Source organism: Danio rerio, chromosome 3 (genome assembly GCF_049306965.1).
Source record: "Danio rerio strain Tuebingen ecotype United States chromosome 3, GRCz12tu, whole genome shotgun sequence".
In the NCBI taxonomy this organism is placed as follows: Eukaryota; Metazoa; Chordata; class Actinopteri; order Cypriniformes; family Danionidae; genus Danio; species Danio rerio.
Window position 1 is genome coordinate 2,940,356 of NC_133178.1, and position 19,524 is coordinate 2,959,879.

The 19,524-nt window shown below is 43.0% G+C and overlaps 2 protein-coding genes across 3 annotated transcripts in view; both read left to right on the plus strand.

The window, feature by feature from the left end:
• LOC141381087 (uncharacterized) overlaps positions 1-19,524 on the plus strand; it is a 460,537-nt gene that overhangs the window by 211,086 nt on the left and 229,927 nt on the right. The gene's annotated exons all lie outside the window — the stretch shown is intronic.
• LOC100149234 (interferon-induced very large GTPase 1-like) overlaps positions 10,338-19,524 on the plus strand; it is a 59,963-nt gene continuing 50,776 nt past the window's right edge. The window contains exons 1-4 of the mRNA XM_073943821.1: positions 10,338-10,423; positions 10,843-10,885; positions 11,530-11,612; positions 12,218-13,017. Of these exons, the coding sequence (XP_073799922.1) occupies positions 11,591-11,612; positions 12,218-13,017 (822 nt within the window). The 5' untranslated portion in view covers positions 10,338-10,423; positions 10,843-10,885; positions 11,530-11,590. The remainder of the gene's footprint in view (positions 10,424-10,842; positions 10,886-11,529; positions 11,613-12,217; positions 13,018-19,524) is intronic.

Here is a 19,524-nt window from a genome sequence, read left to right on the forward strand (position 1 = left end):
CTGTTTAGTAAAGTATACACTCAATGCATCACTTAGTGGGTTCCACACAAGTTTTCACATCTTGCTTATATACACTATGAACAGCAGCTACGCTAATTATTCTCTTTTTTTCTCCATTTCCACCTCGGGATACTCATCCTGAGGTCTTTAGACTATGTGGAGTCACTGATTGGATCCAAGACCAGCGATGTGATGATCCCAAGGTTTCCATATCCAGGACCAGGCCATATCCTGAGCAGCTGCTGCGCCGGTCATGGAAGAGTGGAGAGCATGAGACTGATTCCAGTGACACTCCAGGGACAGACGAGTTTTCGCTGAGGCCAGCTCCCAGCCTCCGTTTTTTTTCCCCTTTAGGCGCTGCTGTCAAGTTGAACAGGGGCTTAGCTACACTGGAAGAGTTAGGAACAAACTTCTGATAATACCAGAGACCCATGGGAGTCGTAAAGGCAGTGAACTTTCTGTCGTTCTCGAATACAACAGTGTTATAAATCCCAGAGGTCAAGTCCATTGCACTAAAGATGGCGTTGCCTCCCATGGCTGCCACATGCAGCACGCTGTGTAAGCCTACTCTGCGCATCCAGGAAGAAGGGTTTTTTACACCCTTCTAATTGATCCGGCCGCGGGGCTGGAGGATAAACCATCTCCAGAGCCCACTGCCGAAGTAGCCCTGGGAAGCACAGCCACAAAGTCTGCTTCTAGATTCTTCACCGCGTTCATCAACCCGGAGGGAAGAGCGGGCTTGAAACCTCATCAGACATTGACAGCCCACCCTGCAAGGATGGTGAGGATGGAAGCACATGCAGATCGGGCAGAAAAAAGTGCTCTCTAACTGCGTGAGCTTACTATGCACTTCCAGGAAGAAGAGGATGGAAGGCTTTGAATCCTCCTCATAACACCCATCTAGTCCAGGGGTTCCCAAACTTTTCAGCCCGCGACCCCCGAAATAACAATGCCAGTGACTCGTGACCCCCAATATCCTCTGAGGTGGTTATAAATACAGAAACCTTGCATGCAATGACGCAGACACACCAATTAAATTTGTGTCAGTGTTTTAAATGTGCCAGAAAGTATAACCTGATGTTATAAAACCAAAATGCATCTGACGCTATTGCTGCCTTTAATATAATGTAATTACCCCAGGAGTCGCAATCCAATAGAACTAGTAACTATAAGCTATTAAAGTAACTATATAGTATATAGTAACTATAAACGACTATTTTTTATTTTCAGTATAGTTATGGATAAAATATGTTAATTCTTATGGTTTAATAAAAATAAATAGATTTTTGGAAATCACCAGGTGACCCCCTTTCATTGCCCCGCGACCCCTCGGGGGGTCCCGACCCCCACTTTGAGAACCACTGATCTAGTCGGTCCGGTCGCGGGGCTGGGGGATAAACCATCACCAGGCCAGCAGCCAAAGCAGCCCGGGAAAGCACGTCCATTATGTCTGCTTTTTAGATGCCAACGCCGTGCTTTTACCCCCGGAGGAAGGGAGCAAGCGGGCAACCATCCGAAGACAGAGCTCTTCTCTTCAACTGAAGCTTGGATGGAGCGTGTGGATGAGCGAGAGGTCTGCAGCCCGAAGGCGGCAGATTTATTCCCACTATAATCCTCAGATCTGCCTGAGTACCAACCACAGTGCGGGGGAAAACTAGGGTGGGACGCTCTTTTGCAAGAGCAAGCCGCGATCTTAACTGCGCAACAGACATGACATCACAGTGACGGCATGCACTGCCCGCGAGCACCGAATTAACATGCTGGAACCCCAGACATGAAACGATGTGCTCGTGCCCATCATCCGGGGATAGGAAACCACTGCATCCAGAAACGCATGGTCAAAGCGACATCTTGAAAAAGACGCGCTGCAAAACCATGTAGCTCTTTTAGGAAACATTCTTTCCTATATACAAACCGCTCTTGAAAGACTGGACCCAAAGAATGCCAGGGAAGGGAGAAAAACCCAGCTCAACCGTCTGCCGCTGCGTATACGAGCTCTGGACTGGGAGAAGCTGCTTCTCGATCTCTCTCTGTAGACACAGGTTGGAGAACCCTCAAAGACTCTCTCAGAAGCTCGTGAAAGGCTCTGAAAGCGAAAAGGATGTCGAGAATTGCACTAGCCGCATCTTATATACTTGACTGATTGTCATTGATGCCAGCTGTGGATGCTGACGCCGCCAATTCATTTGGCATTTCATTGGCCTGAATTTATACTCTTTCAGATGATTGGTTTCTACAGAAAACCCATAGTGGAGGTTTTCCACATAACATTAGAGTTCTCCATCTGAAGGGGAACTGCTTTGCAACATTATCATCAGCATTACTAGAAGTAGAGGCAGTCGGACCAGCAGGTTGGTTTGTTTAAGTATCATGTGATTGAGGACTATAAATTAATGCTCTTGGTTTACCAGCAGAAACCAAGAGTTTGTCAATATCAAACCTCAGAAAAGTGTCTTTTTTCAGTCTCATACGTAGCAGCTACAGGAACATCGTTGAAATTAATTTTTCAGCCTTCACTTACAGCACTCAAACACCATGAACACGTAGAATAACTCCAGTGGTCAGCTGCAGCTGACTCGGTTGATGCAGTAGGTCTTGGCACACTTTTAATGTAGCAGTTTTACTCTGGTTGTGTGTTTTAGTCTGTAAGACGACAGTGACGCTGGAAGTCTAAGGTTTGATTTATTCTGCAAAAACACAGAGCACAATTAATATGCTAAAAAATGTGTCTCTCTCTTTTCCCACTCAGGCTCACATTAGCAGAGTGAGAGAGCATACATCTAACTCAATACTTCAATACTGAAGATGGTGCTGTCTGCCCACACACTGCATGAGTTACTGTGTGTGTCACTAATATGTGCTCTCCATAAAACAACATTCATCAATATGGTTTAGCATAGAGTACATGCCTATTACAAACCATATACATAATAATTAAGAAAACAATATATGAAACAAAAGTAATTGAAAAAGTTAATTTTGACGAAGTTCACAAACATTTTTGTATAATTTCTACTTATTAGCCCAGCTATAACTGGATGTTTGGTTTTAGAGTTGGAGCTATGTTCACAGATGTGACTGAATCAGTGGAAGAGTTTGTGAAATAAGCTTGGAGTAAGTTTGTAGTTACATCAGAGGATGAAAGTTAAAACGCATGTGTTGTATGCTTTTGGAGGACTTGTAAGGATTGTGCTTTTGTGTTTGATAGTCTGGTCTTTGGTCTGCTGTTGTTTCTCATATGTTTTTACATCTGATTGCAGAAAAAGCACCTGCTGATGCTGGTAAACCAACTTCGAAGCTGGATGGCTAGATGACCACATCAACCCCTGATGTGAGTAGAAGGTGAGTAGAAGGCCCTGATCATAGGGACCGGCATGTCCATGACAGGGTGAAGAGACAATTGTGACCTGCCAGAGAGCATGCGTCACCACTCCCACTTTTCTGTAGCAACCTCACTTTTGTTGACCAGAAAAGAAGTATTGATTGTCACGTTGGTCAAGGTGTGGGACAGAGAACAAGGATTTTCTGATGGATGTCCGCTCCAGAATGGAGTAACACATATCTATTCTTATGTCTTTATGATTATTAATAAAGTTAAATGTTATGGACCTAGATTATGTGATGACCAGAGTACAGTAATATGGTAGGATATGACAAGCTGAGAAGATTACAAGTTAATATGATTTTCGAGGTTATACTGGTATGATGTATGATAACAAAATGTTCCTAAAATTGACAAATTTAGGTTTATGGAGTTATGCTTAATAATAGTACTTGGACTGTGGATGTGAGTTGAGAATTTTGGTAAAGTAGAACCTGGAAAATAAGGTAGGTTTAATGGGAAACAGATTGTACTGTGTGTGTGTGTGTGTGTGTGTGTGTGTGTGTGTGTGTGTGTGTGTGTGTGTGTGTGTGTGTGTTCTATTAGTTTGTGATTGATTGCTGTTTTACTTCTGTTAAAAGATGTTTTAGTTGGAATTTTACTTATAGTAGTTTTGATCTCTGTTGAATTAGACCAAGATTATGTTTAACCTGTAAACAGTGGGAACAAAAGAAATGGATTTACAACCCATCTTTTTGCAGGATAATGAATTGGAAATAGTAGTTCTGTAAAAAACGCGTCAGGTTACGAATGTAACCATGGTTCCCTAAGGGAACGAGACGCTGCGTCTCTTTAGGAGACACAATGGGATACCATCCCTCTCTTATAACCTTCTGAAGCACAGGTGTAATCAATCCAATGTAATTGGCGGGACGCAATGTGCGTGTGGCGTCAGACCGAAGGTATAAAAGCCCCACACTCACAGTGAACTTCAGCTTATACCTCTCGAACGGAGCGCACCAGGTATGAAAAAGTATGGCAACGCGACGCAGCGTCTCGTTCCCTTAGGGAACCATGGTTACATTCGTAACCTGACGCGTTCCCTTTCGGGAACTCTACGCTGCGTCTCTTTAGGAGACACAATGGGAACGCTATCCCAAACACGCCATAGTTTTACATGCCGGGGATGAGTTCTCCTATATTGCTAGGACACTGGAACCCGGAGTAGGGTCCAGGTCCAACTGATAAAACCTTACAAAGGTATGTGGGGTAGACCACCCAGCTGCATTGCAGATGCCAGTCAGGGACTGGCCAGAACGAAAGGCTTTCGAAGCCGCCATACTCCTGGTTGAGTGAGCCCTGATCGCCTCAGGTAGAGGCCGATGCAGGGCTTCATATGCTAGTGAAATAGCCTCGACTATCCACCGGCTCAGAGACTGCTTAGATGCTGGCGCCCCAATTTTGGGTGCGCCATACAAAACAAACAACTGTTGTGTTGTACGCCAAGCAGACGTACGATGTACGTATGCATCTAGTGCCCGCACTGGGCAAAGCAGATTCAAGCGCTCCTGATCTGGCGTCATAAATGGTGGAGAATTAAAGGCCTGCAGCACAGTAGGTCGCACCACCTCAGTGGGGACCTTAGGAATGTACCCTGCTCTGGGGTACAGAAATGCTCTCACCATACCAGGTGAGAATTCCAGACAAGAGGGAGCTACAGACAATGCTTGTAAATCTCCTACTCTTTTGATGGATGTAATGGCCAACAAAAAACTGTTTTAAGGGTCAGAAACTTTTCTGACACATCCTCAATTGGTTCAAAGGGGGCTGTCGACAGGCCCTCAAGCACTATCGATAAATCCCAAGTAGGAAACCTATTGGCGCAGGCAGGCCTCAACCTCCTCGTTCCACGGAGGAATCTGACCACCAGAGGGTCTTTGCCAAGACCATCAGTACGGTATGCGGACATTGCCGCTACATAACCTTTAAGCGTTGACGGAGTCAAACCGAATTCAAAACGCTCCTGGAGAAATTGCAGCACTGACCCCGCAGGGCAGTGGACTGGATCCAGGTGGTGGTCTGTACACCATGAAGTAAAAAGTTTCCACTTGGTGGCATACAATCTCCTCGTGGAGGGAGCTCTGGAGCTTAGTATGGTTTGAACAACCTCAGTTGACAAACCAAGATCTACAAGGTGGGCCCCCTCAGAGGCCACACCCACAGTTTCCAGAGGTCCGGGCGGGGGTGTACTATCATTTCCTCCGCCTGGGACAGGAGGTCTCTCTGGTCGGGAATCTCCCATGGGAGACCGTCGAGGAGAGACACTAGATCCGAGAACCACACTCGTGTGGGCCAATAAGGGGCTACCAGCAATAGGTTGTACCCCCCTTGACGGACCCTCTCCAGGACTCCCGGGAGCAGAGCGATTGGGGGAAAAGCGTACAGACGAAGCCTCGGCCACGTCTGCACCATGGCATCCAGCCCCAAAGGTGCTGGATGTGTTTGGGAGAACCACAATGGGCAATGTGTTGTTTTCTGACAGGCGAATAGATCGACGTCGGCTCTGCCGAATCTCTGCCAAATGGCCGCCACCACATTTGGGTGTAGTCGCCATCCCCCAGGCTCCAACCCCTGTCTCGACAGGAGGTCCGCTCCCACATTCATCGGACCTGGGATGTAAGCTGCCTTCAGAGAGAGCAGCCTCCCCTGAGCCCACAGATGGATTTGATTCGCCAACCTGCACAGAGGGCGCGAATTCAAACCCCCTTGGTGGTTGATGTAAGAGACCACCGATGTGTTGTCGGTCTTCACTAACACATGGTGACCTCTCACTTGAGGGAAGAAGTGCCTTAGAGCCTTAAACACTGCTAACATCTCCAAGCAATTGATATGCATGTGGAGATGATGGTCCCTCCACTGTCCCGATGCGGGAAGGCCCCTCAGGGTCGCTCCCCAGCCCTTGCGTGAGGCATCTGATGTCAGAGCCAGGCGCTGAGATATTACTCCTAGTGTAGGGCCCTGGGACAGAAACCAGGGCTTTTTCCATATCGATAACGCTCGTAGGCAACGCCTCGATGCTTTGATTGTGCGGAAAGGATTTCCCCTCGGGGAAAACCCCCTGGTTTTGAGCCACCACTGTAATGGTCTCATGTGTAGCAGACCCAATGGGATTATGTTGGAGGCTGCCGCTAGTAGACCCAACAGCTTCTGGAACTGTTTGACTGTGATGGCTTGGCCCAGTCTGATCCTCTTTGCGGCTGCCCGAATCGACTCGATTCGGGTGGGGGACAGACACGCAAACATTGTTGTGGAGTCCCATAGCACACCTAAAAAAGTGGTCGTCTGAGCTGGCACAAGCACACTTTTCTTTTGGTTTAGCCGCAACCCCAATTTCTCTATGTGAGCAAGAACAACACCTCGATGTTGAACCGCTAACTCCCTCGATCGGGCTAGAATGAGCCAATCGTCGAGGAGATTGAGAATCCCTTGTAGCCGCAGCGGAGCCAAAGCCGCGTCGATGACTTTGGTAAATGTGCGGGGTGAGAGTGCTAGGCCGAACGGAAGAACCCTGTACTGATAAGCCTTGCCCCCGAAGACGAATCTGAGGAACTTCCTGTGACTTGGAAGGATGGAGATGTGGAAGTATGCGTCCTTCAGATCTATCGTGACAAACCAGTCCTCGGACTGTATTTGTGACACGATGGTGCTGATAGTCAACATTTTGAACTTCAGTGTTTGTACGGAGCGATTTAGCTGTCTTAGATCTAATATCGGACGCAGCCCTCCATCTTTCTTTGGAACGATGAAGTAACGGCTGTAGAACCCTGACTCGATGTCTAGAGGAGGGATCTGTTCTATGGCTCTCTACCTCAGAAGAGATTCTATTTCTTGTTCCATCACTAGAGCCTGCTCTGGCTTCACTAGGGTATGGAGCACCCCGTTGAAGCGAGAGGGGTGTGAAGCAAACTGAATTCTGTAGCCCTTCTCTATGGTAAGCAGGACCCACTGCGAAACATTCGGCAGCCGTTTCCACTCTGCCAAAAATTTCCGCAGGGGTACCAGTCTCTCGAGACTGGTCTCTATGTTCCCCTGAGTAGCTAACTCTGGGCACTGAGGCGAACTCACCACAGGAGGCCCTTGATTTAACTGCTCTTGGACCCTCAGTAGAGGGGGCGAGTCCACTAACGTCACCACTTGTGGGATGAAACATTTGTGGATATCGCCGGGGGTCTCCACGCCCTGAGGCACCAACGGTGGGAGGGTTGGTGGATAGACCCCCTGTGGGCAACGAGGAGGTGGCCTTTGCTCCTCGTTGGGGGCTGCCCGAAGAAGTCCCAGTGCTAGGACTTTCTTCTGAGGCCCAGACCGTTTCACAACGATGGTCCTCGGACCACCGTATGTCACTGTCTTTGCCTCTTGAGAGCGTTTCCCACCCCATTTCCTTTTTGGGGTCTGACGGGAAGCCACACTCTCTTTTTGCTCGGCTCTATACCGGGCAGATGAGCTGGTTGACGGCTGGGGCTGGTCCCGCTGCATAGCCCCAGAAGGATGCCCTTTTGGTCGAAGGAAGCTCCCGTAGGAGCGATTTGGCGACCCGATCTACAGAGTTGCCGAACAAACCCGCGGGCGAAATGGGAGCATCAAGGAAAATTCGTTTATCTTCCTCCTTGATGTCCGCTTGATTCAGCCATAAATGTCTCTCCGTTACCACCATGGCCGCCATAGAGCGGCCTAAAGATCTAGCTATTTCTTTGGTGGCACGGAGAGACAGGTCCGAGGCCCGAAGTACTTCTCTTACTGTATCGGGCCCCGCCCCATCATTATCAAGGGCTTCCTTCAGCAGGTCCGCCTGGTATGCCTGCAAAAGTGACATTGTGTGCAGACACCCAACAGACTGGCCTGCTGCCGCATATGCCTTGCCGACTAACATCGATGTTAATTTTACTGGTTTTGACGGCAAGGCGGGGGTCTTCGCCGACGATGCCTGAGGTAGCAAATGGCGCGCCAAATGCTCCTCCATTTTCGGCATTGTGCGGCATCCGTGCTCATTCAGACCAGCAACGGCTGAATATATTGATCCCTGCTGGCTTATAACACGGGCAGTGTATGGATTTTTCCAAGTGTAAATGATCTCTTTTTGGAGATCTTTGTTAAATGGAAGACCCCCCCTCAGAGGCCTGTCTCGTGATGGCAGGATGCGTTCATCACACAAACCAGCTTTTTTTCGCACTTCCTGCCTCTCTACTTCCCAGTTATTATTATATTTAGCTGTTACATTGGCCAGGACCTCTGCCAGCTCATCATATTCGGGGCATAATGGGGGAACGTCATTTTGGCCCCGAAGGCCCTCCATACTCTCGACTCCCTCAGAAGCCGGGAGGCGGAGCAGCCGCCCATCAGCGCGAGAGGAAGAAGCCGATGAACGGGCTTCCAGCTCGTGCTGACTGGACCTCGATCTCACAGTAGAAGGAGGAGAAGAAGCCCTCGAACTTTTCTCCATCCCCTCTGCCAGATCGAGCTGCGATCCCCACGACATTAATCGCCGCTTGGCCTCAGCACGGGCGGGACCAGTGCCGCGAGGCACACCTGCCGCCGGCTCTTTATCAAACAGAGCGCGGCGACTTCGCAGCACTCGACCAGGAAGTGAATCGCAATGCACACAGCCACCCCCCTCAAGGGCTGACTGTGCGTGCTCCTGACCGAGGCACTGCACACACAAATCATGCGTGTCCTGTTCTGTGAGGAAACGAGGACATGGCGGTACACATGGTCTAAATGACTTTTCCATTTTGCTAATTTTTTAAATAGAAAATGAAAGTGTGTGCTTTGATTCAGTTTAAATGGTTTTTGTAGTGCCTTATCAGTGCTGTGAGTGCTTCAAAATCAACGAACTCATTCGCAGAGTGAAGAGAGAAAAAGCTGAAGTTCACTGTGAGTGTGGGGCTTTTATACCTTCGGTCTGACGCCACACGCACGTTGCGTCCCGCCAATTACATTGGATTGATTACACCTGTGCTTCAGAAGGTTATAAGAGAGGGATGGTATCCCATTGTGTCTCCTAAAGAGACGCAGCGTAGAGTTCCCGAAAGGGAACTAGTGTACCTTTCTTGGTTTTTAGGTATCAAGTTATCTCTAGATCTAGTCTCTACGAGGTGACGGAGGGTCTGGCACAATGTCAGAAGTGCAACAACAATGCTTTATTCATTTAGCCCAGATTCCAGGAATACATTTGATATTTGCTTTGTAAACTTAGTACAATCAGCTCAATGTAGCCAAGACTGAGAGGAGTGCTTGCACAAGTCCTGTTAGTGATACACAGGAATGTGTTGCAACATTACAATTAAGTCATTGTTTAAATGAAAAGTTGTGTTGTTAGTTACTTGACTGACAGAGTTTACAAAGGTGGTAAATAAACATGGTAATTGTGCTGAACTGGACTTTTGTCGTGCTAAAAAGTTTAATGAATGTTAATGCAAAAATGTGTCATTATGCCAAATTGAAGTCACAGAACATTATATTGAGGGTTGTGTTGATGAATGGTTTTGAAACAGGTGAAGACAACGGGTGTTTATGCAGGTTATGTGTATCCGAATCCTGTGTGGTTTAGGTCAAGTAGATCACTTTTTGTGTCTAATCAGAGGAACTCTTTGCCTTCGCCTGGATGTTTGGTTTTAAAATTTGAGCATGTTTACCGATGAGACTGAATCAGTGGAAGAGTTTGTGAAAGAAGCTTGTAATTTGTAGTTACATCAGAGGATGCAGCCATTAAAGTTAAAAAGCATGTGTTGTATGATTTTGGAGGACTTGTAGGGATTGTGCTTTTGTGTTTGATAGTCTGGTCTTTGGTCTGCTGTTGTTTCTTATATGTTTGCTGAGATTTGACTTCATCTGTCTCTGCTGCAGAATATCTTTATAGTGAGCAGCTGTTTTGATGCCATTGGATCAAATGATGTCTCATTTTACCCCAGAATGTGTTCCTTAAACTTTACCTGTCAGACCAGAACAGCAGTTTTTTTTCCTGAAAGACTCCACCTGCAAACCTCTTTCTGCTCTCATACTGGCAGAAACAAATCTCTGAACACAGCGAGAGTTCGGCAAGAGGTACAGTATTCAATTTCCTTACTAATATACTCTTTAATTTACATTTGAAAGAGATTTCTTTTTTATTCTGCATGTACAGATGTAAGTCAAAGCTCATGTTGTTCAGCACAGATTTGCTAAATTTAAATTTTAAATGTATTCTTTCCTGTCTGAAGAACAAATGCCAGTAATTTAGTTTTGTGTGATTCAGCAGAGCTTATTGTCATTATAAGTGTGTAAGAAAGACAGAGATATGTATATTTATAAACATCCAGATGCACAGTTGAATCCAGAAGAACTAAAGCTTTAAATGTTTCAGTTCCAGCTGCTTTTACAACAGAGTGAACTAAAGCTGAATCAGTGTGTTTGTACATTGACACGGTATGTTTGTTCATTAAGTCACAGTGAATCTGAATCAGTGTTTTTGTTTATTGTCTCAGGGGATTTGAATTTGTGTGTTCGTAACTCAGTGGATCTGAATCGGTAGGTTTGTTCATTCAATCACAGTAAAGCTGAATATGTGTGTTTGTTCATTGACTCAGTGAATCTGAATCAGTGTGCTTGTTCACTGAATCATATTGAAGCTGAATCTGTGTGTTTGTTTATTGACTCAGTGAAGCTGAATCTGTGTTTGTTCATTGAGTCACAGTTAATCTGAATCAGTGTTTGTTCATTGAATCACAGTGAATCTGAATCAGTGTTTCTTCATTGAGTCACAGTGAATCTGTGTGTTTGTTCATTGACTCAATGAATCTGAATCAGTGTGCTTGTTCACTGAATCATATTGAAGCTGAATCTGTGTGTTTGTTTATTGACTCAGTGAAGCTGAATCTGTGTTAGTTCATTGAGTCACAGTGAATCTAAATCAGTGTTCGTTCATTGAATCACAGTGAATCTGAATCAGTGATTCTTCATTGAGTCACATTGAATCTGAATCAGTGTTTGTTCATTGAATCACAGTGAATCTGAATCAGGGTTTCTTCATTGAGTCACAGTAAATCTGTGTTTTTGTTTGTTGATTCAGTTAATCTGAATCAGTGTGTTTGTTCATTGAATCACAGTGAAGCTGAATTTGTGTTTTTTTATTGACTCAGTGAATCTGAATCAGTGTGTTGTTCATTGAATAGATGAAAAGATGACCAACTGAAGACTGAAAAATAAGACAAGGGAAAAAAACAAGATATCATCATGTCCGGGAGCGAAGACAAAGGTGAATCACACGCAGATTATTGAATCATTAAATCTCTCTGTAAAAAGTATAGTTCACCTAAAACATGTACATTCAGCCATCATTTACTCGCCTTTTGACTTGTTTCCAACAACTTTTATCAAAAAAGAAATATTTTTATTGATCTTATTCTGAAATGTAGAAGTGCGCTCGTTTTTGCGATTATTATAGAACTTCTGATTCAGTTGCCTATGGGAGAAATTAATAGGAATAATAAATGAAAGAAAATGGTCAAACTACCTGGTCTACAAACAAAGTTTAATAGTCGAAGAAAACATCAAGCAGCATAATGATTTCTTTTTAACGTCTAAAATTGAATGTAAGTGAATGAGTGGAAGTCTCGAGGTAAAAAATTCAAATGGCCGAGGCGCCTCATATATGAAGAATAAGATCAATAATGTTGGAAACTTGTTACCACTGTTATCTATTGTAGGAAAATAAATACCTATGTCAATGGTTAGATGTTTTTACCATTCTTCAAATGTAGATGAGGATAAATTAGCCTGCACAGTACACATTAGTAAAGAAAAATGGTTAAAACTTTAAACCTTTTATCTCTTAAGACTAATGTAGATTCTCTTTAACAGGTTCAGCTGAGAGTGAAGATGAACTGAGGATTGTTCTTCTGGGAAAAACTGGAGTTGGTAAAAGTTCAACAGGAAACACAGTCTTAGAAAAAGAGGCATTTAAAGCAGGAATATCTGAAGAATCTGTTACTAAAGAGACTCAGAGAGAATCATGTGAAATCAATGGCAGACGCATCACTGTGATCGACACTCCAGGACTGTTTGATACTGAACTCAGTAATAAGGAGATCCAGAGAGAAATCAGCAACTGCATCTCCATGATTCTGCCGGGACCACATGTGTTCATCATCGTGCTCAATTTAGGACAGAGATTCACTAAAGAGGAAGAAAAATCAGTGAAGTTCATCCAGAAGACGTTTGGTGAAAAATCTCTAATGTTCACAGTTGTGCTCTTCACCAGAGGAGACTTCCTGAAGGACAAAACCCTTGAAGAGTGTTTGGGAAAACCTGGATCTGTGGTCCGAAAACTGCTTGAAACTTGTGGAAACAGATTCCATGTGTTCAACAATAATGAGCCTGAAGACCGAACACAAGTGTCTGATCTACTGGAGAAGATAGACAACATGGTGAAGGCAAACGGAGGAAGCTTCTACTCATGTAAGATGTTCAGAGAGATGGAGAGAGAAAAACAAGAACAGCAGATGAAGATCCTGAAGAACAGAGTCAGAGAAACAGAAGAAAAGATGAAGAAACTAGAAAAAGAGAAAGACAAAATGAAGAAGGTGAAGGAGGAAGAACTGAATCAGGAAGAAGAGATGAAGAGAAGAGAAGAACTGAAAAGTCTAGAAACAGAAAAGGAGGTTTTAGATGAACAGATTCAGAAACTCAAGAGTGAAATGGAGGAAATAATGAAAGATAGTAAAAAAATAAAGAAGAAATGAAGAGAAGCTATTTATAAAATTGAAGAAACAGACCTTCCAAACAGAACCGAAGGAGACAAGTGGAACGGTAGAAAAAATTATGTCAGAGTTCGAGTTAGACAAATTAATATACAATGTTTAAAAAAATAAAGAGAGCACAAAAATAACACATCCTGACAACAAAATCACACAAAATTAATCAATGGAATTCAACTTTACTAACCCATGGAGGTCTAGATGTGGAGTCACACTTAACATTTTAGCGGAAAAAACAGACTATAGGCTGATCCAACTTTGATGTAATGTCTTTAAACAAGTCAAAGGAGGCTTATTAGAGTGTATGGCCTCCACATGCCTGTATGACCTCCATACAATGTCAGTCCATAGCATCAGTGCCTTTGTCTTGCAGGAACTGCTGACACACTCCAGCCACATGAGGTTTAGTATTGTCCTGCATTAGGAAGAACCCTAGGCCAACTACACTGGCATATAGTCTCACAAGGGGTCTGAGGATCTCATCTCGGTACCTAATGGCTGTCAGGCTACCTTTGGCAAGCCCATGGAGGGCTGTGCAGTCCTCCAAAGAAATGCCACCCCAAAATGGGTCATGCTGCAGGATGTTGCAAGCAACACAATGTTCTCCACAGTGTCTCCAGACTCTGTCAAGTTTGTCAGAGTGAACCTGGTTTTAACAGTGAAGAGCACAGGGTGCCAGTGGCGAATTTGTCTTGGTGTTCTTTGGCAAATGCCAAACGTCTTGCATGGTGTTGGGCTATAAGCACAACCCACACCTGTGGATGTCTGGCCCTCATACCACTCTCATGGTGTCTGTTTCTTACTGTTTGAGTAGACATATGCACATTTGGGGCTTGCTGAAGGTCACTTTGCTGTGCTCTGCCAGTGCTCCTCCTGTTCCTCCTTGCACAAAGACAAAGGTAGCAGTCCTGCTGCTGGGTTGTTGCCCTACTACGGTCTCTTCTACGTCTTCTGATGTATTGCCCTGTCTTCTTGTAACACCTTCATGCACTGGACAATACGCTGACAGACACAGCAAACTTTCTTGCCACAGCTCGCATTGATGTGCCATCCTGGATGAGCTGCACTACCAGAGCCACTCGTGTGGGTTGTAGACAGGGCCGGTGCGTCCATAGAGGCAACCTAGGTGGCCACCTAAGGTGGCAGAATAGAGAGGGCGACGTCCGCGTCACCTCCCTCACCACCCACGTCCTCACAACACCCCCACCCCCATCCTCTATTTCATCCGCGACCCCCCGGAACTCCATCACATGCACATCACATCTCCACCACCGAAAGCACTGCCAGCTTTCAAAAGTGACCAAAACATTAGCCAGAAAGCATAAGGACTGAGACGTGATCTGTGGTGAACACAGTGTCTTGCTATTTGCCAATAATTCCCACTTTTTGTCTATTCCATTTGCACAGCAGCATGTGAAATTGACTGTCCATCAGTTTTTCTTAATAAGTGGGTAGTTTGATTTCACAGAAGTGTGATTGACTTTTAGCTACACTGTGTTGTTTAAGTGTTCTATTTATTTTATAACGATTAGGTGGAAAACGTGATTTGAAACCAAAATCAATTAACTTCAAGAAAACATTGTGTTAAAAACAAAGAAAAAATAAGAATTAAATAAGATTCTTCAGCAGTGAGACCTGAAGGAAATGATTGATTCTAAAAAGGCACAACATGAAAACACTCTTTACAAAAACAGCAAAGACCTTGCCTTAAAAGAAAAATATTAAAAACAATGAAGGAAGAGTTTGATTTGTTTCGGAAGCAAAGTATAAAGAAGATTAATACAGACACTCCTTTCATCATAGACATAATGAAAGATGTGAGAAAGATCCTGAGTGATGCTTATGGCACTGTTTCTGTAGATCACTGTAGGGAGAGCAGGGATGTTTTTACTGTACATAGTTATCAAGACTATGTAGGTTTGACTAAATATTGAATTAATAGCTCTGTATCAATTTATTTAACTTTTAAAAACATGTTCAGAGTTATTCTTACTGAAGAAGATACAGCCCAGATCAGATCATTAGACTCAGATGTTGTTGAGCAAATAAGCTAAATGATTCATTTAACATTTTAAAGATGGGCTAAAACATCAGCTTAATACACCGACTCACTGGTTACATCAAAAGAGCAGTAGAATATAAGGAAGGACCAGTAAAACATGTTCAAGGACAAATTTTTCATTGATCTGGTTCTCTTAATCTGTAAAAGATCAAACAAGACCATCACTGACCTACACAGACTGTTCAAAGAAGCCAATGATCCTGTAATACACAGAAGAAAGACTTGTACTACAGTATTTTTCAGAATATTGCTGTGTAGCAACTGCTGTGTTTGGCCAATTATGTCACTTTGGCCAATTTTGTTTATAGAACTCATTTATACCTTATGTGTTTGGACTGTGGAACCCATGTGAACACGGGGAGAACATGCAGACTTCACAAAGAAAATCCTTTTGGTCACGCTGGGACTCAAACCAGTGACCTTGCTGTGTCGCAACAGTGCTGACCATTTCTTTTTCATAATTTTGGCTTTATTTTCAAAATATTACAACTTTATTTTCATCATTTTTAAATATTATCACTTTAATCTCATAATATGCATTTTTTTTTATTCATACATGGCACTAATATGGTTTCAATTCAATTCAAAATGCCATCATACTTTTAGACTTATATTACAAACATTAATGTCATGCTTTTTTTTACTGAACTGAATAAAACTGGAACTGAAAACAATTCAGTTTTTCTGATTGTGAACAGCAAAGCTATCTTTATTCACTTTAATTGTTTTTTTTTTTCTATTCAATGTAAAATAAATAAAAAACTTTGCTGTCTATGGAGGATGTGAGAGCTTTCAGATTTAGTTAAAAATATCTTAGTTTGTGTTCTGAAGATAAAGATCTTACAGGTTTTAAACCACATGAGGCTCAGGTATACAACACATCCATCAGTTGTCGATGATAAACAGCCATTAACTTCAAATGTTGTGAATCCTTTATGTCCATGTCCAACAAGTCTTACTGACATTAAATCATTGGTGAGAGATGGTGGTACCATAAACAAATATCAAGATATCTATTACCAAGAACGTGTTTAGATAGATCTACAGATTTAGCATCAAAGATGAAACCATGGGTAAGATAGCTGTAAGATAGTTTGACACACTGATGGCGATGGTAGCGTTATCAATTTTTGCCTTCGAACCCCAATGCTAAAAACTAATATTGATGCAATTTTAACACCAGGTAATAATCACATTAAAATCTTTTTAACAGATAAAATAAAAAAATCTACAGAGCAGCGATCAGTTAGCTGCTGATAAAGCTGTTGAGATTAAAGTGTGGTTTGATCATCACATGCAAGGATGTAATTATACATGTTCGATGGTACATTTGATCAACGCTACAGTGATAGTTTCAGCTTCATTCCGATGGCTCTGTCTACTTGCTGCATTAAATCTCACCATAACTGAAAAAGGCTATTTTCTGCATCATTTCAATAGTTCAAAAAATGATGAATATGTTGGTCTCTTCTCTGACAAAAAGTTTAATGGGTATGAAAACCTATCAGGCAAAGGTCAGACAAAGTTTGATGCGAAATACAGTACTATTCTCCTCTGTGCCTTTGACTTCAAGAAACAGTCATCTTGCAATGCTAAGCATGCATGAAACTCCTAAAGTGTGCTAAAATCGACCTGTACATTTTCATGACTCTTCCGAGTTGTTGTATTGGGGTTGTTTAAATTTGACAAACACATTCACATTCTCTAGTGTCTCGACAAAATGGTTGGAGTGTGTAAAAAGATAAGAAATGTGGAGATTCATCACACTTTGAAACATGGCGAAATGCAAACCGGTCAATATTTTTTTTAAGATGGACAATACAAACAGGCCAGGTCAAGGTATGATCTAGAATTTAATGGCTGTTTGCACCATGGACACCAATGCCACTTTGAGCCCCACAAAGTCCACACTCTGTGAGCTCTCCCCATGAGTTCTCCCCTTCTGAGTTCTCTGAAGACAGTCTGACGAAAAGTTGAAATTCAGCAAAACATTTATGGTTTCAAAGTAGAGGTCATCTGCGAGTGCAAATGGACCAAAATGAAACAGACAGACCTTGCGGTGATAGATATGAGCACTTATTTGTCTCTCTCTCGAGAGGGGAAAAACAGTTATCTTGATTTTACTTCCTTAAACCCATTTTGTCAATCAAGGAAGAGCTGTCTGATAATAAACTCTATAATAATTTTCAATGACTTTCAACCAATCAAAAAATATTATGCGCTTTTTAAACCCACTGTGGTTCCATCCCGTAAATTACAACATCCGGTCATCCCATACAGATTTGGAGGTAAACACATGTTCCTACTATGTCAACCTGCGCACACTCTGAAAACCAGACATCAAGATGTTGTTACATGGATGATGAGAGGGCTCTCTTGGGGTGCTGGTCAGTATTGAACTTTTAAAAGGGTTCAAGAAAGGGTATGTGGTGGTCAAGGCTGACGAAGTTTTGCATTTCCTTGAAAGGTCGAATGAGTTGTTTAGCGAATACATTAAAACGTTTTGATGTTTAATACAACAAGCATCCTGTTATCCTTCAAATGTTGTCAAAAATGCAGAAAAGGAGATTTACATCCACAAATACTAAGAAAAACAGCATTTTTCTTGATCCCGCAAAGATTTGTCATAACCCTGACCAGAGTTCCATCAACAAGCTTTTGCTTAATTCACCAGGATCAATTCTGTAAAATTGACATGTTGAAATCTTTCACATTCATCTCAGGCGATGTCTGAGGAAAATCATTGCAAAACGCTTGCCGTTAACATAAGCACTTTTATGACAGCTCATGCTAGGTTGGAATTGTACAACCTGATTGACAAACTCGGTGACCGTTTGTTATACTCTAACACAGAGAGCGTAATTTTTGTGTCTAATGCCGGAGACTGGATGCTGTGTCTTGGTGATCATTTGGGAAAGCGGACGGATGAAACGAGTACCACACCATCGACAGTAAAGTGTGTGATAACACTATTGTGATCAGCATTAGCTGTTCCCGGCAGCCTGTGATCACACTGGTGTGATTAGAATGTTTAGTTTACCATTTCATCAGATGCAAAAAATTAATCCGCTTGGTGCAGAGCCTGAAGAGGCACTCAGCATTTGTGAAAAAAAATATGTAACTAGCAGGTCCTTATGTCTGTTTAAAATACAAATTTTCTAGCAGATACACACTACAGAAGTGCTTTTGTAGACCTCTGCTGTGGGCATTTCAGTTACTGCAAACTCAGGAACCTCCCTATGTTGCACTGTATTGCATTACTGGTCATTATGGTGGTACTTGGAGAGATTTTTTTTTTCTGAGGTGATACTTGGTGAAGAAAGTTTAAGAACCACTGCAATAGAAGATGTGGAGATGACAAGAAATTATGCTGACTATCAGGGCTGGAGTGGGACTCCTTTTTTGCTCTGGAGTTTCAAGCCTAAGACCGGCCCACCTCAATCGATGACTGACTATATTAAAATAATGTTATTTCCTATTCATTTTCTAATGACACTAACACTAATGTACCCCTTACATAAGTAACCCAAACAGTATTATATGTCTCAACACTAAAAATGAAAAAAAAAATTAACATGGTAAGGATCGATCTCGGATCGGCGGCATGATAACGCAATATGCTAACCACTAGACCAAGATGGCACTGTTAGGGTGATGTGTTCGGGATATAAAATAAGTATTGCACTGTTATCTGCTGCTATTGATGTCTACTCTTTTATTACCCTACTTTTTTTCTTCCCTTTTTAGATTTCTGATAAAGTTATGTCAGATTTATTAATGTAGTGAATCATCTGATTTTCATTGAGCAGGTGTAATATTCATTAATATTAATTAATATGCACTAAGTTGCCACTGTTTGGGGTGGAATGATAACTTAGTTACATCGTCATTAACCTGCGTGCTGCATTTTGCTCACGGGGCTGCGAAAAATAAATAAAAAGAGCGGAGCTGCGGCACAATATTGAATAAAAATAGTGTGGCTATGGTCAAGTAAATAAATAAATGAAAAAGGTGCAACTGCTGAGAGTGCAAGCAGCAAGGGACACAGACGCTCGCGGCCAAAAAACAGACTGGCCCACCGGGAATTCTCTCGGTGCTCCCGATAAGCCAATATGGGCCTGCTGACTATAAGGCTCAGTCTGTAAAGACAGATTTAAGCTTTCCTGTAGAGAATGGTGCTAACAGTGTCAGAGACATGGGTTTGATAACCAGAGAGCAAGAACTTATAAAATAAGAAAAAAAGTAGTGATCCAGAGAGTGAAACCCTGTTAAACATCACTGAGCAAAAATGAAGTATAGAGAGTCTCCAGAAGAGGGCAGCAAAACACAAGTGTTATAGAATCAATGAC